Source organism: Corvus kubaryi, unplaced genomic scaffold (genome assembly GCF_017639235.1).
Source record: "Corvus kubaryi isolate FWS band 111438036 unplaced genomic scaffold, C.kubaryi_AGA036_p1.0 split1-65, whole genome shotgun sequence".
In the NCBI taxonomy this organism is placed as follows: Eukaryota; Metazoa; Chordata; class Aves; order Passeriformes; family Corvidae; genus Corvus; species Corvus kubaryi.
The window spans coordinates 649,143-668,463 of record NW_024582080.1 but is presented as its reverse complement, the minus strand read 5'-3'; the positions used below and the strand labels follow the sequence as shown (position 1 = coordinate 668,463).

The 19,321-nt window shown below is 41.9% G+C and overlaps 2 protein-coding genes across 2 annotated transcripts; one reads left to right on the top strand and one right to left on the bottom strand.

Annotated features, from left to right (window-relative positions):
* The first annotated feature begins 4,481 nt into the window (after positions 1 to 4,481).
* On the top strand, positions 4,482 to 12,920 carry MED4 (mediator complex subunit 4). Its single transcript, XM_042014144.1, has 7 exons — positions 4,482 to 4,591; positions 6,763 to 6,829; positions 7,180 to 7,350; positions 8,187 to 8,244; positions 9,192 to 9,278; positions 10,007 to 10,138; positions 12,161 to 12,920. Exons 3-7 carry the CDS (start codon positions 7,225 to 7,227, stop codon positions 12,331 to 12,333), a joined length of 576 nt encoding a protein of 191 aa, XP_041870078.1. The 5' UTR covers positions 4,482 to 4,591; positions 6,763 to 6,829; positions 7,180 to 7,224; the 3' UTR covers positions 12,334 to 12,920.
* A 2,056-nt stretch (positions 12,921 to 14,976) lies between these two features.
* On the bottom strand, positions 14,977 to 17,950 carry NUDT15 (nudix hydrolase 15). The gene is made up of 3 exons (XM_042014146.1): positions 17,689 to 17,950; positions 17,400 to 17,590; positions 14,977 to 16,843 (listed from the first exon to the last, which is right to left on the bottom strand). The coding sequence occupies exons 1-3, from the start codon at positions 17,841 to 17,843 to the stop codon at positions 16,698 to 16,700; spliced, it is 492 nt and encodes a 163-aa protein (XP_041870080.1). The 5' UTR covers positions 17,844 to 17,950; the 3' UTR covers positions 14,977 to 16,697.
* Between the last annotated feature and the right edge of the window lie 1,371 nt (positions 17,951 to 19,321).

Genomic DNA, 19,321 nt, shown 5'->3' with positions numbered 1-19,321 from the left:
CTCATCTTTAACCTATTCTAAAATTACATCAGTTAAGCAAAGCCACCTTTTTCATTTCCTTTATCTCATTGGTCTAAAATCACTATCCAACAGACGTGTGCAGGGAAACAGAAATTTCTTTCTAAATAGCAATAAGAAATGGATGATTTATCAGACACATTTCAAAATATTAATGGTGTAAAGACATCTTGATAAATGAGGGATGATTATTCTCATCTTCACAGACCAAAGTACAGCTGTGAAATCCTTCCAAGCAGTGCTCAAGCTGTTTGATTTCTATTTTAGTTGATATTTGACAGAAAGGATTTTATTTTTACTTTATCTAGGGGAAGTGAAAATCAGTATTTGTTTTGTCCTTTTCCCTTCTTGCTCTCCTTGCTTATCCTCCTGCCTTTTTATTTGTAGTCATTGCAATGCTTTATTACACATGGTTCTGAGAGCCTTCTGGAGTTATGTATCTTCTGTAGTCAGTATTTTTCCTAATTTTTTTAAGGTGTGGCAAATCCAACAGTTGCCAACTGAACACTTGATGTCTAGTGCCTGGAATGTATAAATAAGAAGAGAGCTGAAAAGCACTGTAGCTTGGAAAAGCCACAGATTTTAACTGAAACACAGATCTGCTTTGGCCTTCTTAGGCGAGTTTCTCTACAGCTCAGCTTCCAAGTTCTAGAGTGATCCTCTAGGTCATGAGAAGTAAAGTAGGAATACCTGAAGTTAAGAAATCACAATCTTATGTTGGAAGAAAAGGCTTTACACTAGAGGAATTCTAGGTCTGAATTGTACTGAATTATGAATAAGAGAGGGGGAAGACTTCACTTTTCAGCACTAGTCCACAGTCCCATGAAATAAGTTGTAACTAAAGCCACGCTCTGAAGGCATGGTTCCATATGATGAGGTTAGAGTTCACTCTCTAACACAGAAGGAAATGAACACCCTCTCCCAAATTAAATATTCTTCAGTCTGGTTATTGAGTTGAAGTGGCTCATGGACCATATGGCAAACACCAAGGAGGAGCTAAGGGCGGGTGAAAATCTGCAGTTGGGACATGAGAAGTCAGCAACATCTCAGCTTCTTGGTGAACTATTAGATCAGATCAGCTGTTCCTAGACCTGTCTAGAGGAATCAGTTTGCTCTGCAGATCATCACTTCAAGGCCCATTCTGGAAGAGAAAAGACTCCACTGAACAAGGTAAAATAAGCTATTTTTGCTTGTGCTAGCAGGTTCTTAACAATACATTCAGTATGCCATCGAATAGACAATCTGAAGTGAAAGAGCTCTGAAATGTCTAATAAACTCACTGTGCAAAGATCCATGTATGGCACACAAACTAAAATGTTCTCAGACTACTGGAAAAAATTGGGAACAATGCTTAGTTATTCAGGAGGGGCATGATCTTTAAAGAAGCAGATCTGGCTGAAAACCAACACAACTATGAAAAAAGTTTACCCAGGGGAAAGAAGGCCAAGAGCACTGAAGAACTGAGGGAACAGAGGAACCAACACTGGGGGAACAGAGGCTCTGTTGTTTTTATAGGCAAATATTTCAGAAGTCTATTCAGCAAATTATTCACTTGGTCTTAAAGCAATCATCCCATGGGGCAAGTTTGGGGCACAAGCCCATTTCACCCAGCCTTTCCCTTTGTCCTGAAGGAGATGATCCCTCTGACATGGTCTGAATGACTTTCTGTGTCTTGGCACAGGCAGGCATTCCCTAGTACCTCTGGTCTCACCCTGTCCTCCCACACAGAGGCACGAGCACAATTAAGTCTCTGCCTGTTCCACTGCACTCCCCAGCCATGACTGCATTGCCAGGGCAAGAAGGAAAGGACTGGGCAGCAGAAAGCAGACAGTTGTCTATGTCGCCTGGAAGAGGGACAGAAATTTGAGAAGTGGGGAGAGAAGGGTGGCTGCTCCAGTGAAATATGGGTGGTATTGGCCCTTTGGGAGTAGTACTGCTGTCAGGAGAAAGGGAGGGAACAAGCTCCTGGGCACAAGGAGAACGAAAGATCAGCCTACAGAAATCTCCTATAACTGATATTAATACCTGTCAACTTTGGGTGTCCTGTTAATGCTGCGAGCTTTTAGCTCTAGCGAAACCAGCATTATTGCTCTGAAATATATCAGAAGTACTTCAGGTCTAAATAATTCAGATGTCAAAATGAGTATGAGGAAGAAAATGATTTAGCAGAAGGACTGCTTTGTTTTTGAAGTTGCTATTTCTTTCTGTTTATGTACCCGTACAGACACTAACAAATCAGTGAACTGGATGCACAACCAGACAGCATCACTGATTACATCTTTCCCTGAACAAAAGCAAGGAAATAGAGGAGGAAAAAAAGCGCAAGCAAAACTTATTTAAAAGGCAGACCTATTTGATGAGATTTTATCTGGTATGCAGTTTAAACAGAATTCCCAAACTATTTACAATCAGAATGTTGAGAGTTGTTGGGCATTGCAAATGAATTTTAAATAACTCCTGTTGGCAAAGTTTTTTTCTCAGAGTTGCCAAATCTCATTGCTTTATCACAAATCTCATAATGTTGAATTGCTTATTTAAATCACAGTTCAAAGAATCAGTGACTAATGAGTTTCTTGCTTTTTTTTCTTTTTAAAATAAATGTAAATTTCTCAGGAACATACTCATTGCAGAAGGTAACAGATAATCAGAGTAAATACCAGAGCAGTCAGGGATGTTATTGCTCATCTAGGCCTTTCTCTAATCAGGGGAGAAAAAAATCGCTGTTTACTGACAGCTGCCTGCTGACAGCAGAAGGATATGGGGTCTGGGGCTCCCTGTGGTTCTGTGGCAGTGCTTGCCCCGGTTAATAAACCCCGGCCCCAGACTAGCTCTCACTCTGTACTCCCTCATCTTCCCTCCACCCTGGCCTCTCGGGGTCTTTCCACATAACTGAAACTTTCATGAATATAAAAAACTTCCACTGGCTTCACTGCGACCCCACCCAGAATGAGAGGCCCATTTCACCAGCCCATATGGAGCACCATTAAAAAACGCCCACAACACAACAGTACTTTTAAATTATAACTCAACTACTGCCAGGGTTGGCGTCAGGATTTGTGCCTGTTATCTGCCCTGGCCATTGTGTGTAGAGGTCTGTGATGGATACCAAGCTGCCTTCAGCCTTCACAGACACACAGGTCTGCATGGGCAGTGTCAGGAGGTCAATGTTGCCTCTAGGCATGTATGGGACAGCCAGCCCAGGCAAAAGCCTTGTCTTGGTCCAATTTAAAGCTCAGGTTTTTGTTATGTTTTCAGTATCAGGCATTTAACCTTCTTTGGTTGTCAGTAAAACACCATATATAAATGTCTAAAGCGGAGGTTGTCAGAGGATGGAGCCAGGCACGTCTCAGTGGTGTCAAGCAATAGGACGAGAGACAACAGGCAGAAACTGATACACAGGAAGCTCCACCTGAACGTAAGGAAGAACTTCTTTACTGTGTGGGTGACCATGCACTAGAACAGATTGCCTAGAGAGGTTGTGGAGTCTCCCTCACTGGAGATATCAAGAACCCTCTGGATGCAATCCTGTGCAATGTGCTCTAGGAAAACCATGCTTGAGCAGGGAGGTTGGACCAAATGACCCTCTGTGGTCCCAACCCGACCATTTCTCTGATTCTGTGATTTCATCCTCCATCTAATCAAAGGCACCTGAGGGATTTTTGGACACCATGACTCTCAAAAAATTGAGTTAAGCCCCCGAAGATGTAATTCAGTTGCACACACTACCTGCAGCCAGTTTTCTGTGTCTTTAGCATACATCAGTATCATCTGGAGGCTCTTTGTGGAGACCCGGGGACTGGAAATGCATTCCAGCTGGAATGGTTGTTTCCAGGTGGGAGTTGGCCTCTTCTCCCCGGTAACTAACAATAGGAGGGTGAGGGGTCAGAGTCTTCAGCTGCACTAGGCAAGATTTAAGTTGGACATCAGGAAGACTTTCTTCCCAGAAGGGGTGATTAAACATTGGAATGGGCTGCCCAGGGAGGTGGTGGAGTCACCGTCCCTGGAGGTGCTTAAGGAAAGACTGGACGTGGCACTTAGTGCCGTGGTCCAGTTCACATGGTGCTGTTCAGACTCGATAATCTCAGAGATCTTTTCCAACCTAAATGATTCTGTGATTCAAAAAGAGCGACAAACGCAGCTCCTCGTGCAGCGACCCGGCTGCAAGACAGGGCGTTGACAGACGCGCCTCTGGCCTCGACGAGGCAGACGTGACCTCCTTTCCCCTCACACGCACAGGCCCCGGGGACGAGCCCCGCCCAGCCGCCGCTGCTCTCCCGCCCCCGAACGGCTCCCGAAAGCCGCCGGGAGGGGATCCGCCCTCCGCCCGCCTCCCCGCGCATGCGCACGCGGCCGAGCGCCGCTGCTCGTCCCTCGGCCGCCAGGGGCGCTGCTGCGCGCCTGCCCGCGCCTCCCGAGGGGCGGTTCCCGCTCGGGTCCGCGCCCGGATGGCGATGGCGGCGGCGGCGGCGGCAGGGGCAGGGGCAGGGGCAACGGCGGGCGGGGGAGGCGGGGAGAGGAGCAGCACCCGGGAGCGGCTCCTGGCGGCGCTGGAGGATCTCGAGCTCTTGGCCAGGTACCGCGCTCGGCCTCCCGTCGGCCCCGGGTGGCGGCGGAGCACCGGGGGCGGGGTGAGGGCTCCCGGCGCGGTGCGTGCGCGGAGCCTCCGGCGGGGGCGGCGGGAGGAGCGGGAGTCCCTGAGGTTGGGATGGGAGGGGCCGGCCCGACTGGACCGCGGAGTTCACGTTTTTACACGAGCCCGGCTCGGGTTCTTGTTTTCCTGCTCTCCCGCCGTCCTCAGGCCGGCTCCTGCTGGAGAGGGGCTGGTGCTGCGCCGGGGGCTCGGCCCGGCCCTGCGCGCTGCTGTCCGGCGCTCATCCCAGTGGGAAAGCATCGGTCGTGCTTCGCCTCCCATTTTCAGAGAGAAGGAGCGCTTCCTTTTTCTCCCACTTGCCTTTCTCCTTTGGTTGACACCTGCGTTTCCCGTAGAGTGCACACTCACACGCCGATCTTAGGCATTTTATTAGTCACTAAAAATTATGCTTAAGTCAGAAATACGTAGATGGTGTTGCATGACATAAGCTGTCCTGGTCATTGCCTGTATTAGTGCTATATTCACTCCAAGTAGGCTGCAGAGCTCGTCTTCAGAGTCACAGAAGTGCTCAGATACTTAGTCCACGGTCTTGAGTCCAGACTGGTAATCTCCATGCAAGTTGTCAACCATGTTGACAACTACACTGCACAGCTGGCAGTGAAGTTCAGCTAGTTCCTAATTATTTTCCACACCTCAAGGAGAGCACGAGCTTAGGAAAGCATTTTCAGAGGGAATAACCTGTGCTGTCCCTGTGGCTTGCTCCCTCAATGATTACCAAGAGTAGGACAAGGTATTGGTGAGTTGCTCTTGTTGTGTCTGGTTAAGTTTTATCCTCATTCACAGATTTTATTGTGACGTAAGGGTTGCTGGAGAACATGTGTTTATGGAAAAATGAAAACAAACTTGTTCTTTATCTAAATTACTATTTTTTTCAGCATTTAGTGAATCTTCCTGTTGATCAGCAAAGTGTTGCAGCACCCTGGAGCTAGGCCTTTCTTGGTCACGATACTGGTTTGGTAGTAGAGGCAAAAATTAAGCAACATGTCTAATCTGTAGCCTTTCTATAGTTTTGAATCTACATTGTGCATAACACAGGGTAGAATTACAGCCCTCCATGACATCACCCTTGATGGTGGTAGCTGACCTACTTAAAAAAGATTTTATTTGCTACTGCTCAGTGTTGGTCAGGTAGAATAAAGCTTTAGCAACATTGACAAGTTTCTTCCTTCTCTACTTGTTTAAAATCATAGTAGTGTTCAGGAGTGACTGAGAGACTTAGACCAAGATTAGAGCTTTACTGGGGTTTTTTTTGACATTTTGAAAAATATCTGTTTTTATTGTGAGGTTCTGGCCCCACTGCTGTATTACTCACACTGAGCTGCTTACATTGGACCAAGCAATGAATCAGTACTTCCAAGGACAGTGTTTCCAGATAGGCGGTTACTCATGCATAGGGTTGATCTGCCATTCATAGCTTTAGAAGCCACATAACTTTGCTGAATTTACAGAAAATGCCTTTTTGCGTCATGGTACCCAGAGGTTTTTGCGGGTTTTTCAGAACAGAGGCAGAGTATCTGGGTATCTGGAAGGATGATCAAGAGGTCTGTTTGAGGAGCACTTCTAGCCTAGCACCAGAATACTATCAGGTTTTTTAAATACTTTTGTGTACTTGATGCACAGCTAATACGCCATTGTGGAAATACTTGTTGTAAAAGTAGTTTCATGACAGGCTCTGGAGATATTTGAAAGTGTAGACTTAATTGCTCTAAACGAAGTATACTGGGAAAAAACGGAGAAAAAGTAGAGAAGTAAAACAGTGAAGACCCTCTTACAACGAACAAAGGTAGTAGAAGAAGGGTATGAATGCACTTCATTATGCTGTTTCTTCTCTCAGCTTCTGCTTATGTCTTTTATGGTTTAACAGGCACTTAGAACATTTCTTGAGTTCAAATACATGAGTGCTTCATGAGCTCAAATAACAAAGAAAATAATGTGCTTTATTGGTTGAAAAATCCCTGCCCACAGTGTATTATATAATACAAAACACTCAGGTCCATGAATAGTTTTGTAACGATACCAGTAGTTTGGTAAATTTGGGATGACTTCATGCGATAATGCCCTAGAAAAGAGTGCAAACGGAGTTCTCCTTTCAGGGAACTAATTGAAATTTTGGCAATTTCAAGAAACCAAAAGCTTCCACAACCAGGAGAGGAGAGCCAGGTAAGCTGACTTTCTGAACTGTGTTTCTTTGGGTAAGCATAATGCTTTACTTCTATTTTTTTTCTGTTCTTTTGTTTGTTATTTCTTTCTCCCTTTGTCCTTGCCTATATGCAAGCTAATGGTCATGATGGGGCTTTGGCCCTGCTACAAAGGCATTCTTGGTTCTCCTGTTGTTTGTTCACTTTTTGTATGCTTCATAGGCTGTTTCTGCAAACAGGAAGAAATTTTGTTTCGTTTTTCATTCAAACAAAAATAGTCCTATGGATGCCATTTGGTCTTCTTTGTAGCACGACTGAGGGTGTGTTGTTACTCTAGCCAAATTAAAAGTTCTGCAAAACTCTTGTTAATAGATCCTGGAACTGCTGATTCAGAGAGATGGAGAGTTTCAAGAGCTAATGAAGTTGGCAGTTGATCAGGGAAAAATCCATCATGAAATGCAGCTTTTAGAAAAGGTAGTAGAAAAGCGGGATAATGATATTCAGCAGCTGCAGAAACAGCTAAAAGAAGCAGAGCACATACTGGTAAGTTCATAATGATGTGTTTGCTTTTGAGCATCTACTTGTAGAAAAGGTGGTTCTGGGCAAAATGGTGTTGTGTTAGTTTGAGAAGATTTAAATATTTAAAACTTCATAAGAGCTTAGTCGTTTGGGTTTTTTCTCAGTAGTCAAACACTGTTTAGTTATCGTGGTATTAAGGTTTTTTTATAATGCTAATTTTCTGCTAAACCTACTTTATTTCTGTGTATTTTGAAAATGTTCATGGAATAGTTTCTCTCTTAAAATGTAATTAAATGGAAGGATTTATTCAGAGAGCTGACTTTATGTAGATGTTTATAAATTAGAGATGCATCGAAGGTTTGGTTTACTTTTTGTGTTGCAATTATTAAAGGATCAGGGGCATGGATCATTGATAGAATTATGGGATCAATAAAAGAACTGTAGCAATAGGCCTGTAAGCAAAAGGCCTGTGTGTGAGAAAAACTCTCCATGAGAAAATTCTTGTGTGAAGAAAAAACAGGGCTGGGAACAAAGAGGGAGTTTGAAGATTTGCAGCTGTTCAGATAAGACCCAGAGAAGGGGAGGCTGAACTCTGAATTCTTTTAATCATAACATAACTGTAGAAGCTTGCCAATGTAAGTCCAATTAGGTAGAAGTAGAAATGTGCTTTGATAAGTTTTAAGCCACTTAGGAGTTAACAAGCTGGTATACTATCTAAGTGCCTTTGGATTGCTAATAAACGGAGTTTTGCTCTTACCAACCACATTGGTTTTGGACTGCAATTTTCTCCCCCCGCCGGAGCCGGGCCTTTCTTCTTTTTACAATTCCAACATTTGTGGGTTTTTATTTTTTACAACTAGGCAACAGCTGTTTATCAAGCAAAGGAAAAATTGAAATCAATTGAAAAAGCACGAAAAGGTGAGTATCCATGCTTGTACATACTACATAAATGCAGTTCTAAGGAAAGTTGTTAGTGAGCTCCAGTTGGGCCTTTTTTTTGTTAATTCTGCTATCACAGATTTCAGATGCTTCATGTGTACACAAATTTCCATTTCATTATGAAACTATAACCATTTCCTCAGAATAAAGGCAGGATTTTTTTTTTTTTGTGGCAAACATATCTTAATGTGAAAGTGTCTCAGCAGTCTTCTTGGACTGATAATAGTATTTCTGATTACCTAAGTGCCTTACCAAATTGCCTCAGGAGGTTTATTAAGGAAAGGAAGAGAATGTTTGTGTGTCCATGCCCTGTATTCGAAAGACTGACTAGCTTGTGATACTAGATTGTAATTGTAGCAATTCCTGCTATTCTGTGGCATTTACCAAGCTAAACGACCTTTTTTTTTTTTTATTTGAGGGGGGGAGGCATCTTCTTTGGGTTTTTTTTTACAATGTCTTTTATCATTTTGTTATGCCTCTTTCATCTAGAAAATCAAGCAATTTCATAAAGTTTCTATTAATATAGTACAGGCACGTATTTGGAAGGACTCCTCTGGGTGCAATCTATAATTACTAAACAAACAAAAACCCCTTCTTTCCTGCAGAAAATTCTATAATAAAGCAGGAGCTGAAGTTTTAGGAATTGTGCTTGTCAAATACACGTGTTCAAGAGATTGTGTTTTTCATGAGGTTGGAGAACCATTGACATTGAAGGTGTTTTGCACTCGTGTCTGTAAAATCAGTTCACTGCAAAGCTCATCTTTGCATAGCCTGAGAATCTTCTAAACAGTTACTGGATTTCAACCAGGCTCTTAATGTTTGGCAAAATCACATTCCCAGTCTTTTAGATATTGGTGTCCAATATTCTGAAATAATGATGCAATCTCTTGTGAATGCAGTAACTTTTTTTTTTTCCGTTCTTCCAGGTGCCATTTCCTCTGAAGAAATAATTAAATATGCCCATAGGATCAGTGCTAGCAATGCTGTTTGTGCCCCTCTGACATGGGTACCAGGTAACTATTGTGTTTATGGCACTAGATTTCTTTTTTGTTTACTAGAGTAACATTGTTTTCAGCTGTTAACATCTAATATTTCAACAAAAATAGGTATCCAAAGTCCAGTGGACTTCACACACATCTCCAAAAGGTTATGAAACTGTCTGCTTTCATTAACAGACTGGCCTCCTCTGCTCTCCTTTGTTTGCTTTTTTCCCCGAGTGTTCCCCCTGATTATAAGTCAAAGCCAAGCATGCTAAAGGCTTTTCTATGTGTTTGGTTGTGTTTTCTCTTGCCCCTGACAATATTCTTTCAGAGAATGTTAGTAAACAGTGGAGTCAGAAGCAGAACTTTTATCATGACGTGTTTCAATTTGGGCTACTACCCTCTTTATCCAAAATGAAAATGTGTTTGATCCAATTCCTGTTCTTGCTGTTTAGCCATGAAGTAGCAGGGAGAGCAAAGATATATTTTAAACATGATGGGGTTTTTTGGTTTTAGTTGCTTTGGGTTGTTTGGGTTTTTTTTTTAATATGCTGCTTCTGACAAGTTTGAGTGAACAAAGAAAGTCTAAGTGAAAGACAGACTTGGATTTTAATAAAACAGATGTGATGCTTGTTGCTTATCTAAGCAACCAGAGTATGGAGTTTTTTAGTCATTAAAGTAGGCACTGAAGCTAAAACTACTGTCTGCAAGACAGTTGTTAAATATTTCAAAGCATTCTTTTTCTCCTTTTTTTCTTAAAGGAGACCCACGTAGGCCATATCCTACAGACCTGGAAATGAGAAGTGGTCTCTTGGGTCAGATGAACAACCCATCCACCAATGGAGTTAATGGACACTTACCAGGAGATGCACTTGCAGCAGGCAGACTGCCAGGTAAGTGAAACTCAGTTTTGTTTTGTTTTTCTTTATTCCTTATAGAGTCACAGCAATTATACATTTCCCTTAGCAAAGGCAAATCAGAGATAAAGCAGTGAAAATTATGGTTAATGTTGTTCCCTAGCATTGAAGACCTAGTAAAAAGAGTTAATTAGAAACTTCATAATTTTTTTTTCATGCTAAACTGTGGACACTGCAACTAAGTCAATATAAACAAAACTCAGTTACCTTCACATATTTTAAATGAACAAACTAAGTGATTTCCAGTCATATTAGAAAGAAGCACTTTCAGAGCAACTTTTACTTAATGGTGATGACAAAGCATGGAATTGTGAAAGCTGTATTTGGAAGAAAGGCAGTTTATTGTCATCCCCTACCTTTCTTTGAGTCTATGCTTAGAAGTTCTGGATTTAAAAGACATGGCAAGGGACAACTGCTGAGATAGTACATTAAGTGTAGGAATCAAGTTTTAATCCCTTAATTGCTTAGTGAAATGGGCACTTCCACTGACTTCTGTGGGATTCATTCCTTCATGGTAAAATTGAATTTAGCTGTAAATTACAGTAATCGAATCAAGAGTTCAGTTCCTCTGTACCTGTGCAGCATTAATCTACCATGGTTAGACTAAATGGTGGAAAAATTCTTAGTTTAGCTTCATAGGAGATCTGTAACAGTTCTTACATATCTGTTAGGCCACTATCAGGCATTATGGAAGGCTTGTTTTCAAGTATGATGCTGAATTTGTTAAAAAACCCCTGTTGCGACTCCATTGGAGAAATAGTAAATTTGGATTTTGCGTTTCCGATCATCTGTCGAATCCTATTGTCACTCTTAGGAAGTGACTTGAAATTCTGCATCATCTCACTTTGTAAACCTCTGGCCTCAGGTAAAATGGGTCAGTGAGCTGAATGGGAGTAGGACCCTGACATCTGTCCATAGCAACCCACCAGGGAAATGCTGAGGAATGGCCCACGTTACCTTTTCTGTTCTTTTGAAATATGGTCAGAGGAGATGTTAAGGGTGTGACTTCCTAATGGAGTTTGAGCATTTATTTATGTAAGTTTTGGTAGAGCCCATTCTGGCTGGCTCCTCTGCCTTAGAGGATGCAGACTTGATCTGTTTGAGTGCTGTCTCTGTAAGAACAGAAAGGAATTTTCAGGAATTTTAGGAATTTTCCTTGAGAAGCTGGAAGATGTGGGATTTAAACTCCTCCAGTTAAGTTCTTAATTGGGTCTTGGGCTCCTCTGTCAGGTTAAACCCTCATATAACTTAGACTGTCAAGGTAAGAGGGAAACATTGATTTACAAGAAAGTTGAGGCTGCCCCAGCATTTTGTGTAGGGATGCTGAATCTGTTGGTGTGTGGAGGCATGTCCTGAGAATGCTAATTACAGGATCTAGTCCTTTTGGAGACTCCTGCAGAGATATCCATTTACTGAGTCCTTAGTGAATGTGCAAGCCAGTTGCTGGGCTGCCTGGTAGCCTCCAAACTTTGGGGCTGCTTAGCACACACATTCATCCTGGTTTAACAGCAGACTGGTTCTAGCATTGAAGCATGGCCACATGCTGTAAAACACTGGCTTCCCTTCTCAGCTCGTTCAAATGAAGGCATATTTGGATAAAGAGTTTTTCTCTGAATTTTTATAGTCTGCCTGAATTTTTTTTCTTACATTTTTATCTATTTTTGCATACTGACAGACAGTGATAATTTTCATTACTCCCTGTAGTTGTGAATGCTAAGTCAGTTCAAACTGTGCTTTGAAGGTGAAAAGCTCTGTATATGAGTTATTAAGAGCCCCCTACATAAATGGGCCTCTCTGGCAGAGTAGACTTCTATAGTTACAGAATTGCTCTATCATGAGATGTTTTTGAGCTGTTACTGGAGGGTTTAATCTGTCCAAAATTCAGAAAATATTTTAATATTTGTTTTGATTTTAAATTGAAGTTCTGGTTGATCTGTCTTATTAAATTTGTCAACATACAAAACTGATAGTTGCTTGATTATGCCACTTTTTTCCCAGATGTGCTTGCTCCTCAGTATCCTTGGCAGTCAAGTGATATGTCAATGAACATGCTACCTCCTAATCATAGTAATGATTTCATGTTGGAGCCTTCAGGACACAATAAAGAGAATGAAGATGATGTAGAAGTTATGTCAACAGACTCCTCAAGCAGCAGCAGTGACTCAGACTAGGTACGAGAGGGACAGTATCCCTAGTAGACCTTTCCTGTGGTGAAGGTAGGTTAGATGCTGTTTGTCACAAACTGCAATATCCTTTTGTTATACCAGCAGCCCTGTGTAGGGAGAAGATAACAGCTGGCTCAGAAATAGGGTGACTAATTTAAAACCATGGACTATAGACTTGTTTTTTTCCCATTACATGTTCAAGTGAAATGACTGGGAGCTGTCTGCTGGGGGAGAGATGTCAGATTTTCAGTGATTGTGTAAATGTATGTTTGCAAGAGATGTGTAAGTATATATTTATATATGTATTTACTATACATTAGATGACATAAGTTCCTGGGAAAAAAGGTGTAAGGGGAATCCCCTTGTATGTTTGTTAGTAACTTTACTCTTTTGATGATAGCCTTTTCTATGCTACAGAAATGAGACATGAAGTTTGTAATTTTAGTATCTTTTTTTGTTACTGCCTAAATCCATGTTCTTGATCATTTTTGTATCAAGAACAAAAATATGGCAATAAGGTGTAATAGAAGAGTTTGTAATTATTGTAATATATAATGAATAATTTGTCATAAATAAACTCAGCTTTGATCTAACTTCAGTTTTCCACACTTGAATCTTAGATGAGTTGCCATGTAACTTCAATACTCGGCACATTTTATCCCAATATGTGGTTGAATTCTGATTTTCAGAAGTTTGTACTCCATTTTCCCCTTTGCAAAATGCCAGTCAGCATTAGAAGCAGCTAAGGAGGAATCAGAAGTGGAAAGCCTGTCCTTCCTTTTCAGGTGAGCCCTTCCAGGTACACACAAAGCTGGGCAGACCCTGAGGCAGCAAGTGCCCACCCACGAGGCTGCACCAATACTTGGTTAAGTGTCCTGGGACTCTGGAGGTGACATGCTTTGGGGCATGCTGCAGGTTTAGCTCCTTTCAGATCAAAGTGCTCAAGGATTTTTTTTGTTCTTGTCATCTATAAGTTTTTCAGTTCTTTGAACCTGCTAATTTGTTTACTTTGTAAACAGATCAAGTTTACCTTGGCAGTTGCATTTCCTGCATCAGCTGCAATGTTATTTTGTCTTTCCAAAGGCACTTTCCTTGGCTTTCCTGTCCTTGTTCTGTTTTGCTTAAGGAGTCACTTTATGACAGCTGCTTTTCTCTTAAGTAACCCTCTGATAAAATTACATGACTCATGTGAACTGTTGCTCCTGGCAGTTACTGTCCTGCAGCAAGGTTTCCTGCAGCACAGATCACAATTCTCTTCACTTTCCATTTTGTAGATTCCTCACAGGAGGTATCTGATGAATCAGGTAATTCCTCCTTCACTCAAGTAGTCTTCCAGATGTTGCTGCCAGTAATGCTGCCAGCTGTGACCAACATGGATACAAATCCCATAAGGATGTAGAAAGGAGGAAGACTTCAGTCAGGTTCAATCACGTAATAGGGTTTTTGTTTTCAGAGAAATTGGTTTTGTCTCAGCTGTACTTTTTAGAAGTGTTTTCAGAGTTATTAAACTGTCACCTCTTTCACAGTCTAAAGTTATTAATATATATACATACTGTAACCTTTATTCAGTATCGTGTTTTCCTCTTGGATGCTTACCTCCAGTGTCTTTGCTCTTTAATTCACATTAATCCCTAATACATGTGCCCTGTCTCAGTCATCCTAGTTAACCTTGCCTACTCCTTTTCTTGGTCACATTAGTTTTTGTCTTAAAACATGTGTGATCAGAATCATACACAATATTGCAAAATGGAGTTTCTTAATGCTTTGTATAATGGGATTGGTATTTTCTTTCTAAATGCCCCTCTCTTAACACATCCCACAGATACAGTTCACTGGTTTCTTTTATCTTCTAACTTACAAGGACATTTTTGAAACGAAATACAAAAATAGATAATTAATACTCCTGGGAAGTGTAGTGTTACAGGCTACCCAAAACTCTTCTATGGCTGTATCATGTAATTCACCAACTGAAATATTGTGGAGGTGGGTGATTGTTTCCAGGCAATAAGATGGAACTGAAGCAATGACCACTTCTTTTTCTGGGTTGTTACTCTATTAAAGGATTAAATGGGAACAACCAACATCTAAAAAATAGGTAAGATAACAGCTCTGCCCACTGTTCACTTAGCATAAAATCAAACTCTGGGTATTAGATGCATCCTAATCAGTTTCCTTGCATCAGTGCTCCAAACTATGAACAGTTCAGGAGTATATTTCTCAATGCTGGCTAACTATAATGCCATTTTAGGTGAATTCTGTCAGTTACAAGCAGTTTAGTGAACCATGAAATGGTAACTGAGTGTTCTGTTACTCAGTGGTGTAGATATGTACATAATAGATTTTCCTATTTAGCAAAAGTACCAAAAGTCAAAGTAAAGACTTAGTTGAAAGGACTGAGTCTTGGCAGCTAAAATCGGCTGTGAACCAAATTTTCTGGAGGGGTGGGAAATATAAATGTTTGGTACATACAAAGTTATTTAAGTTGGGGATTGCTGACAGCTGGTTGCAGTAATGCACTGTAGTCATTTACTCAGTCCACTTAAAAAGGATAGAGAAATGCTCACATATGGAAATACTGTTTGTGTCCTCATTTCAGTGTCTACTTGTGTATTTATAAGATACAGAATGAATATAACCATTAACAAAACATGCTAAGAAAGTATTTATTGCATGACAAACCATTTTGCAGTGGCTCCTGTTTTCTCATCAGAAGCTAGATGCCTTCTAAAATTAAAAATTGTACTAAATATTTTAATTTTTTTTTCTTCATTATTCTTTGTGACAGATGGGCAGGACATCTGTCAACTGTTCCTACAGCTTCTTTGTTGACAGCTGAATGGAATAATTTTTTAGTGTACATAAGGTTGCTTTCAGGAAGCTAATCTCTACTTTTGAATAGAAAAATAAGCTTTTTACAAAGGTACAGTAGCAAAGGACTTTTCAGTGATATTTCCCATTTCAAAACTGCCGTGTAACATCTTTCCTCACTTCAGAGAATGGGTACCTGTCCTAAGGGAAGCTGCGTGTAATTAATACTTCAAACTCTAACAGGACTGCCACGGGCAGTAGCATCCTGACGCCTCATCACTGTCTGCTTCTCAGCAAGAAGAGCCATCTCTGTTTAAAAAAATGGGTGTACAAAGTAAGGAAGAGCTTTAAACCCCTCAAGATGATTTCTCTTAAGAACTGAGAAATCAATTCATAATTTCAGGCAATTTTAATCTCTCAGTATTGTGCCTGTGTTTTGTTCAAAAGAAATTAAAGGTATCTTACAACATTTTTGTACAATGAGTATATCTAAAGGAAATAGACAAGAGCTGTGCTTTAAAAGAACCCTGGCAAGAAAAAAATGAGTGAATTAGGGATTTCTTTAAAAGTTATATCCTAAAATTAATTGCTGGTATCTTAGTGACTTACAGTTCGAAAATAATCAAGATTGGTTACAGATTCTAGAAAAATTAAAAATATGAACTCCTTGGTTTTGTATGTATTGTTGGGTACTGTAGTTTCATCCACTAACAACTGAGTCATTTAATCAGTCAAAATTTACAATTTTACCAAATCTCAGTAGCCATACAGAATTACACCCATCTGTGCTGTTTAATACTGACAACTCTTTAGCCACAAAGTATGACTTTGCCGTGGAGCTACATCTAAAAATGAGATTTGTGTCAGCCTAGTAGAGTAGGCACCTCTCCATTTTAAGAGCTCAATAACATAAATTCAGACCAACTGCAGAGATCTGAGACATTTCTGCAGATAAATTCAATGTAACTGAGGCTCTAAACAGAATTCTCTTGTGAAAGCAAGTGGCAAGAAGGGTCAGGGAATTTTCATTCCCTGCAATAAGTCACGACAATTTTTTCACATTTATAATACTCCTTTGATTTTCAAGTATATACTGCTGTCTGCAGGAGAAAAAGACACTGTCTATTAAATGTAACTTTTGTTCATGGCAGTAGCTTCATAACTGAAGCTAAGAGACAAAGCTAAGTTTTAAAATCGGTCCAATAATTACAGGAAAGCAGGTTTAAACAAGTAAGTTTTCTTGCTGCAACTGCTTCCAAGTGAGTAAGCTTCCCTGGCTAGTTCTGACTTCCAAATGGCTGTTCATCAATATAAAGATTAACTAGATAAAACACTGAGTTTTCTGTAAAAGCAAGCATTAATTGTTAACTAGACGTGGAAGTGGATCTGAAATGAGACAACCGTCATTGGAAATATGGTAAAAGCACTGAAACATTTCGTATTTTCTTCTTTGGTAAAGGTAATATTTTTACATGGGCAGGGTGAGCACTTTAAATCTTTTTTTCTTCTACACCAAAAAAAGCAGGCCTGTCCTTTAGTTTTTTATAACATACAATTTGTTTTTACTCTAATTGGTGACTTCCTGTGTACCCCTTTAGATGATCCAGCTCTTCAGTAAAGGGATTGTAACCTTGCTCTCTTAAACAGCGTAAGGCCCAGAACAGTTGATCTGCTGGAGGAAATTCATCCCATTTGACCCATTCCCAGCCTGTAGGGGGTAAAAAAAAGAAAAAAAAAGAAGGAAGAAAAATCAGAGTATAGAGTTGAGACAGGACCCAAGGAAACAGCATGAAGTTGTGTCAGGGGAGGTTTAGGCTGCATGTTAGCAAAAGGCTTTTCACCCAGAGGGTGGTGGGGCACTGGAACAGGCTCCACAGTGCAGCCTGACAGAGCTCAAGGAGTTTTTTGACAATCTTCTCAGGCACAAGGTGGGATTGGTGGGGTTGTCCTGTGCAGGGCCAGGAATAGGATTAAGATGATGCTTGGGTGTCCCTTCCAACTCGGGATATTCTGTGTTTCTGTGATACAACAATTCTTCCTCTGCAAGTCTGGATGGATCATGCAGAAACTACCAATACAAAGACAAGTTCTCTGTTACATCCAGAGTCCTTTTGCCTGAGCAGCTTTTCTGTTTCCCAGAGAAGCTGCGGATGCCCCATCCCTGGAAGTGTTCAAGGCCAGGCTGGATGGAGCTCTGAGCCACCTGATCTCGTGGGAGGTGCCCCTGCCCGTGGCAGGGGGCTTGGAACTAGATGATTACTCACCCTCGTTCTTGTCGGGCTCCTGGTTGCGCGGCTCGGCGCCCGGCTCGGCCTCGCCCTTCATGAGCACGGTGACATAGTGGTAGCGCTGGGACGCGCACACCGCGTTCACGGCCGACGCGAACCGCACGTGGCGCAGCGGCAGCGCCGCCTCCTCCAGCGTCTCCCGCGCCGCGCACTCCGCCAGGCTCTCCCTGCGGGCGGGCAAGGGAAGGGAAGGCCCGGCCCGGCCCGGCACGGCGCCTCAGGACACGGAAGGGCAGGGCGGGGAGGGAGAGCGCGGGGCTCCTACCCGAACTCCAGGTGGCCTCCGGGGAGCTGGTAGGTGCCGGCGCCCAGCGCGCCTTTCCGCTTGCCCAGCAGGACACAGTTGGGGTGCGCGGCGCTGGTGACCACCACCCCCACGCCGATCCCGGGCCGCCGGGGCTGCGCCGCCTCCTCGCCCATGGCAGCCCCGGGCGCTCGGCGAGGCTCCGTCCCGCCGCGGGCGGGCGGGGGCGGATCCGCCAATCAGGGTTTGAGAGCCCGGGTTTTGGGAGGCCCTTGCCCGGGGGCGTGTCAGGAGCGCGCAAGATGCGCGTGGCGGTGACGTCGCTGGTGTGGAAGGTGGCGAGGTTCCAAGGCAGGCTGGAGAGGGAGAGGTGCTCTGTCCTGCTGCTCGCCTGGGGTTCCTTGCCTTTGAGTGCGCAGGGACTCGTGAGGTCATAGGGAATAGAAAAAGCGTTTGTGCAAATGAGGGGCAGCTGAAAACAAGTAAGATACGACTCGGTTTTTAAAGGTCAGGGAGCCACACGGTCTCTGACTGCAGATTTGTTCAAAATTTAAAAAGTGGCCCTTCTTTGATTAGCCCACAGTTTCTGGTCTGTGAAGAGTCTGGCTCTGAAGTGTCACGTTTGAATTCTTTTAAAAGGAAGCTACAAACTTAGCTGAGTAAAGCTCCAGAGGCAGAATAACAGTTCCTGACTGATAAAGAAGAAATAAAACTTTCTGCTAGCAAATATTTACCCTCATTTTCGCATTTTTGTAAATTACAGAGATATGTAGAATACAAGATACAAGCTTTCATTTTCTTTATCAACAACTATAAAATTTGTCAGATCTTCCCCTTCTTCAGCCTACTGATCAAAACAAAGGAGTTTTTATTTCCAGACCTTTCAAAATGTTTGGGGTTTTTTGGTAAGGTTTTAAAATAACTATGTATAGATGTTTTTATTTACATATGAAGGTCACAGGGCCAAACTGGCTGAAGCTTAATCACATTTTCTGGGATCAGTTTTCTGGTGTTTAATTGCCTGAACTGGCTCAATACAGCATGAGATGGGTCCCAGTGTTGGCATGAAGTGCATGTCAGGAGTGAATGGCCGAGTGTGCTAGAAGCAAGGTTGCCCTTTGACAGTATTTGGCCATGCTGCTTAACTGTGATGTCAGCCCATACCCTGAATTACTGACATTTGTAAATAATAACAATAACAAATTAATAATCTTGGGCAAATTGCCAAGCTAACAAGACTTTTCGTAAACCAAGCTCATTCATTTGTATGTGTCTCCCTGGTACAGCTGGAGTATCCTAATCTCCAGATGAAACATCAGTTAGTTATATCACTTCTGTATTTACATTTTAAGAAGATAATGATCTTTAAAAAGCCATATCAAAGACTCCTCCTCACCCACAAAACTCATTCTGGTCCAATACATTAAAACACCACAAATTTTTTTACCTGAACAATGAAAACATTCTACTTTCTATGTACACCATTTTTCTGTACCTTTTACCAAACAGCATTTAGTAACACATCTTGAGGGTGACCCAGTGTCATTCTACTGATTTATTTTTAAATACAAAAAAAAGTTCATAGGGTCATTAAGCTTGTTTACCATGTTATCAGGATGCAATTAAATGAAAATATTATATGAAGATGATTATG

What these genes read in the sequence shown, in the direction of transcription:
- MED4 (XM_042014144.1), top strand. Translation starts at nt 7,225, where the DNA reads ATGAAGTTGGCAGTTGATCAGGGAAAAATCCATCATGAAATGCAGCTT. An exon ending in AAGAAGCAGAGCACATACTG is followed by an intron (nt 7,351 to 8,186) that starts GTAAGTTCATAA and finishes TTTTACAACTAG; the next exon opens with GCAACAGCTGTTTATCAAGC. An exon ending in AATTGAAAAAGCACGAAAAG is followed by an intron (nt 8,245 to 9,191) that starts GTGAGTATCCAT and finishes CCGTTCTTCCAG; the next exon opens with GTGCCATTTCCTCTGAAGAA.
- NUDT15 (XM_042014146.1), bottom strand. Translation starts at nt 17,843, where the DNA reads ATGGGCGAGGAGGCGGCGCAGCCCCGGCGGCCCGGGATCGGCGTGGGG. An exon ending in GGAGGCCACCTGGAGTTCGG is followed by an intron (nt 17,591 to 17,688) that starts GTAGGAGCCCCG and finishes GCCCGCCCGCAG; the next exon opens with GGAGAGCCTGGCGGAGTGCG. An exon ending in GGAGCCCGACAAGAACGAGG is followed by an intron (nt 16,844 to 17,399) that starts GTGAGTAATCAT and finishes TACCCCCTACAG; the next exon opens with GCTGGGAATGGGTCAAATGG.